At 40.3% G+C, this 5,996-nt stretch overlaps 1 protein-coding gene across 28 annotated transcripts in view; it reads right to left on the bottom strand.

The window, feature by feature from the left end:
- Positions 1-5,996, bottom strand: part of ANK3 (ankyrin 3) — a 595,175-nt gene that overhangs the window by 126,268 nt on the left and 462,911 nt on the right. For all 28 annotated transcript variants that reach the window (XM_025202621.1, XM_025202614.1, XM_025202616.1 and 25 more), the window contains 3 exons: positions 3,329-3,427; positions 3,132-3,230; positions 2,370-2,465 (listed from right to left, as the gene is read on the bottom strand). In XM_025202621.1, coding sequence (XP_025058406.1) covers positions 2,370-2,465; positions 3,132-3,230; positions 3,329-3,427 — 294 coding nt within the window. The remainder of the gene's footprint in view (positions 1-2,369; positions 2,466-3,131; positions 3,231-3,328; positions 3,428-5,996) is intronic.

Consider the following 5,996-nt stretch of genomic DNA (forward strand, 5'->3'; position numbering starts at 1 on the left):
TGTAGGGAAGCCCCTGCCCCAGGGGCTTCCTCCTGTGCAGACCCCAGCTCGGAGGCCCAGATGGGGGGTCTGTTTTCTCCCCAACCATCCCCCAGGGCTGGCAAGGGCATGCAGCTAGGACACTGACTGCCCAGCAGAGGTGGGAGATGTGCAGGAGCATCCCCACCTTCTGGCCTTGGCCAGTGCAGGCAACTGCCTGCCTTGGTCAATGAAAGAGTATACGTGAGTTCTGTTTGGTAATGGTCCACTCTAGGCAATTTAGAGAAACTTGTATAGATTGGATAATTCCACCTCAGACTTTTTGACTATCAGTACTTAGCCTGGATTACCTTTTGTGACTTCTTTGTTCCTATGGGTTTATTGTTTGCTTGTTTGCCTCTTTCAGCTTTGCTTCTTCCACCTGACCTCCTTCCTCCCTTCTGCCTTTTGTATTTTAATTTCTCTCTCCTTATGTAGAACTCCTTTCACAGCACCTTCTTTCACAAAATTTGATGAAGTAAGCTTCAGCCCAGGAAGCTTGTGCCACACACACACACACACACACACACACACTTTGGTTAATCTAACCCAGGGGTACTCAACCTTTTGGACACCAGTCCAGATGAGTACTATGGGGATGGTCCATGGGCTAGATCAAACTGCTTGCTGGGATTGGGCCCTACACCACCCTCACTTGCCAGGATTGGGCCCTGTGCCATCCTGCATGCCCAATTTAGTGTACAGGGCCAAAGCCCACAGGGTTCCCAACAGATCCATGAAGAGCACTGTGTGTCTGATAACATGGTACCAGGGCTAGTTCTAGCTTGTAGGCCGTGAGTTGAGCATACCTGGCCCATAAATGCAAATATACCCTGCCTTCTATATGAATTCCTCTTGACAAATCTATTCAAGCTCTTATTTATCATCTTATCTACTAGGTGATACAAGGAACTCTCAAAGATAAGGGCCAATGGCTTTGCAAATACTTCAGCCAATTTCTTAAGTGCTCAGGGATGAATCTCATTAGCAGGAATCCTGGTTTTCTCTGACAAAAAATAGCAAATTCTCTGATAAACCCCCCCAAATTTGTTTTTAAAATTAAAAGCCCCCTTCAGCCCCCGCTAGCCCTGCTGGTGCCCCTCACCTGCCCTGCTTGCAAACAGCTCTTGCAGGTTGGAGCTCAACCATCCTGCAGAGCTCTTTGCAAAAGCATGGAATCCGTGGGCTTCTCTGCTAAAAGGAGAAATCCACATTTTCTCTGATAAAAAGGGGAAATCCGTGGTTTTCTCTGTTTTTTCCATGGGAAACAGAAAACCAGGATCCCTGCTCATCAGGTTCTGCTCATCTCAAAGCATCCATTTTATCTAAGTAATTCATAACTTTTTTTTCCCTTGCTCTCAACTGAGTGCCTAGTCCCTGGGCCTGCTGACAATTGTGCTTGTCATCTGACCAGTGACTTTTTTTTCCTGAAGTAAAAAGCATTAAACAATTCAGCCTTCTCCATATTGTCTATTTTATTACCTTCCCCTCCCTTTTCACTAATGGACTTACACTTCTGTTGATCATCACCTTACTTCTAATAAATCTCTAGACTGTATTTTTTTTTTCACTTTCTTGCCTCTTGCTGTCTATATATCAACTTTGGCCTTTCCAATTTTGCCCCTATACTTTCAAACAATACTATTCTACTTATCCTTAGTAACATGGCCAAGTTTTCAGGTTTTGTCAGATTTTAAATATTTAAGACCTTTTTAGGTTTTAAATATTGAAGAACTCATTCTTTAGTTAAGCAGGTCTCTGACAACACTTCCAATCCTTTCCTTACATTGTTTCTTTAAGGAAAAACAAACTCCTGAATTCCTTTTATCCTTTGACTTGTATCCCATAGTCACTTGCTTACAATTCTTTGGAGTCTGTTATTATCCTTTTCTGAAACCATTATCAAATGAGAGCACAGCATACTTCACTGGAGGTTTTCAGCCACTGGACAAAAGGGATTCTAAGATGGCTTCCCATATGTTTACAAAACCAAAAGTTATTTCCTAGGAAATAACAGGGAAAGTTAGTTCACCTGTACCTTGATCTTCCAGTAGGATTAGGATAGACAGAATAGTATTAAGGCTCTAGTTATTTACAGTGTCTACTTTCAGTTTGGTTGGTAATCTCTGAATTTTAATGCTATTTTTTCATGTGTTTCATTACATTTTACTTTTTCATATTTCACTTGATACAAGTATACTTCTGAAAGTATGTAAGGTGACCCATAGAAATCAAGGTAGCAATCTCAATCTCAGGTGTTTACCTAAACAAACAAAGCTGAATTCCATATGTTTGTGGAACTTGGATTAAGAAAGATCCTTAAATTCAATATTGAAATGTACTGTACTTACAATTGTAGTCATAGTCTCTTCTGTCACCACCTTCAGTGTGTCAACAACTGAAATGTAGCCAAGCCGTTTAGCAATGGCAAGGGCAGTGTTCCCATTCTAAGAAGTTAAACATTTATATAAATGGATTAGTATGAACAATGCTCAACTATAGAAACAAAAATAAGCTTGATAAAGATGTGTAACAAAAGCCAAAGAAAATGTTTACAATGCAATGAATGAAAAAGATTTTAAACAGAAGGACATGTATAATTGGGAGTTTAACAATTTACAGTGGTTAACAGACTTTTTCCATTACTGGCCAGAAATTACCTAGCTTGGGTCCAAGGCGGGCAGGTGGTAGGAGCTAGCCCACACCACTGGCACTTTTAACTCTCATCTGGCTGCAATCTGGCATGACCAAAGCCCCAGTTCCCTGGCCTCAGGATGGTCAAAGCTCTCCATCACCAAACACTGCTAAAGCTTTAGGCTGGACATAGCATGCAGACTGTAAGCTGCCAACAGCTTATTTACAGTGATGGCAAAAAGAGAATATTCTTTCATGAACACATTTTCAGCTATTTCCTATTTCAGGAAAATTTATGAAAATATGATATGGGGCATCATACCATACCTGAAAACAGTGTGCTGTGCTATTCATTTTTCTGCACTTTTCCATATTTCTATTGCTGGGATAGAGTAGTGGCACTGCACTTTTTAGGGAAGGGAAAATATTAACATGCTAAGGAATAAGCTGCCCACGATACATTTTTTCTTGCCTCTTACCACAGTGAGTTCATTGGGCGAAGCACCATGCTGGAGTAAGACATTAATGATATGGGTGTGCCCCTGTTGAGCTGCCTGATGTAGGGGTGTGTATCCATTCTGTCAAGGATGGAAAAAACAGAAGAGTTCACAGTGTTCAAAGGGGACTGGTAATGTTTACAAAATAAACAAAGTGAAGACAAGAAAGACAACCTCACCTTTGTTTTGGCGTTAACTTTAGCAAAATGTTGCAGAAGGAAATTAACAATCTTTATGTTTCCATAGTGGCAGCCAACATGTAATGGAGTGTATCCCATCTGCAATGATTTGGAAAAAGGAGACATAAATTCAGATAAGCAATTAGGAAATTAATTCTGTGAATTTCCTGATAATAAAATGAACACAAAACAGAAAAATCTTGTTGTTGTTGTTTGTCTGGTTTTTTAAATTTGGTCATGTGGAATAACATACTTAACAGGTTAGTGCTCAGACTTCTTTTTCGTATCTAGCCTGTCTGCAAAATTCTCCTTTCCCCTTTCCCATTGAAAAGGAATATATGATGGGAAATTACTCTGCGTTATTGCAGCACCTAGCATATTTATTGCTGATTTAAGAGACATTCTGTTCATATTCATTAGGATTGTAAGATTTTGGGGACATGGGCTATCTTTGTATCACATGTTTGTACTTAATACAATGGATCTATTATTCTTAACTGGAGCCTCCAGGCCAGTGGTTCTCAATGCTTCTTTAGACTCAAGGCACCCTTGGAAAATGCCAGCTCTTAACTTTCATTTAATTTTTGGCTATGGAAAAATAATAGAGCAATTTGTCTTTTCCAAAGAACTCAGAAAATCCACTGCAGGTCAGAATGTTATGGACATTGTGAATTCTTATTAGAAATCTCCAAGTTTATCTTACAAATCAAATCTAGGTATTTGCACACCTAACAGTTCTAATATTGCATGGCATCCTTAAAAGGATTTAAATCCTTAAATCCTTATAGTAGGCATCTGGTTGAGAATCACTGCTGTAGGCCCTCAATAAAACTAAACAGTGATAACAATTTTCCTAAAGTTTACTAAAATGATGGGTGTGCTTATTCTGTACTTACATAAAATGTATGTATTTAGTTCATCTGTAATAGGACAGGAACTCTTTGCTTCCCTATGAAGATGTGGAACATTTTTTTCCACAATCAGTGGAGACTGATAGTGCATGTGTTGTGTTATTCATGACTATAGAAAAGACACACCCAATGCATACTGGGAAAAATCTTTAATAATATCTAAAATGTAATAGAATTGCAGGTGACAAATTGAAGAGTCGCTATTGCTTGGTAGTCAGGGTCTGAGTATCAATCATATCGTTAGCAGGTATGGGCTTTTGAAAGACCTTAAAGTTTATCTTGTCATTTCTGGACACAGCTTCCTTTTGCTCATCTTAAAAAAAATACACAGATTTTCAAAAAATTGAAATGACATGTTAAAAACTTTTACAGATTCTTTAAATTAATAAAGTGAGAAATACCATCTAATTCAACCATGCAAGGAGCACCAAAAGCTGCTTTCTTCCACCTTTTACTCCTTTTCTGTATTCTGCTAAAATGAGAACCTAGATCATTGCTCTGGAATGGTTTGCATTTCTTTGAGATCCTCTGAGTGATAGAAATGATTAGATAATCCTTCCTAAAACAATTTTCTCTTTCTACCTTATCTGCTTGCATCAAGACAACATTATCTCTTCTTCCTTAACAAACACACTTTCTTAATTCTATTCAAGTTGGAGCAGCCAGAAGGACAGTTCAGAATAGGGGCACCTGAATATAACACTTAAGCTTTTTTTTCTTCTTCTTCTTTTTTTTTTTTTTGTAGAGTCTGCAAACATTGACCAAGCTGCCCTCTGAATCACATTGCTAACCAGGAAAGGACTGTTATCTTTATTTTACAAATAGGTAAATCCAAGCAAAGTAGTTAAATAACTTGTTCAAAGGCAGCAGGAAAGCAATGCTAGAGTCAGGGCTGGGATTTAGGTGTGTTCCCTATCTTGTGTTCAGATCATTGGGCAATGCCTCTTAAGAAAAAGACAAATTTGAAGAGCTCAGCATAGTTTTGTTCACATTGTCACAACCCAGTGATTTTGGTTCTCGGCACTATGGAATTTCCTGGTCACATGAGAGCTCTTTTGCACGGCAGAGTGTTCTGCTGCAATTGAGAACCCGCGTATAGGAAAGAGTTCCCGCCAATTTGCAGTTTCCTTTGCAGGATGCATTTCTTCTTTGCAGCACAGAAATGCACGGTGCAAAGAGTTCCCGCTATTCGAATGTAAATTTGTACCCCGCTATTGGCCACTGCTAAATTATTCACATGTGGCGGCTAGTAATTGGCTCGCTGGCCGTTTAAAATTCCGCGCGACTTCCGCCCAAGTCGAAGAGCTTTGAGCACGCTGCAGAGTGTCTCTGAAGTTATCTGACTTGCAGCTGCCGATCGATAGACTGATCACCTATCGATCTTTCTTCCCGTCACCGAGCGCAACCCCGACGTTTGTTCAGATGACCGGACCACCTGCGTCGTGATTGCAAGCGGCGTGAGTAAAGTTTTTTCCAACCAATAAGTTGTGTCTGCCTCTCCATTCACCAGCCCGCCCTAACGTACGACCAATTTCTAACACAACTCGAGTCGGCCCTGGCCGTCTGAGACATGGCGACGAGGATGGGATCTAAGGGCACGGTGATGGAGATGAATCTGATTGGGTGCTGCCCCTGGTGCACCGGGACACGCCGTGTAGAGAATGCAAACGATCTATGGGCACATATCGCTTACCACCAGGCGGTAGAAGGGGATCAAAGAAATATTGATGGTTACTTCTCCGTAAAAAGAGAAGAAG

The sequence above is a fragment of the Alligator sinensis genome, unplaced genomic scaffold (genome assembly GCF_000455745.1).
Source record: "Alligator sinensis unplaced genomic scaffold, ASM45574v1 scaffold674_1, whole genome shotgun sequence".
Taxonomy (NCBI): domain Eukaryota; kingdom Metazoa; phylum Chordata; order Crocodylia; family Alligatoridae; genus Alligator; species Alligator sinensis.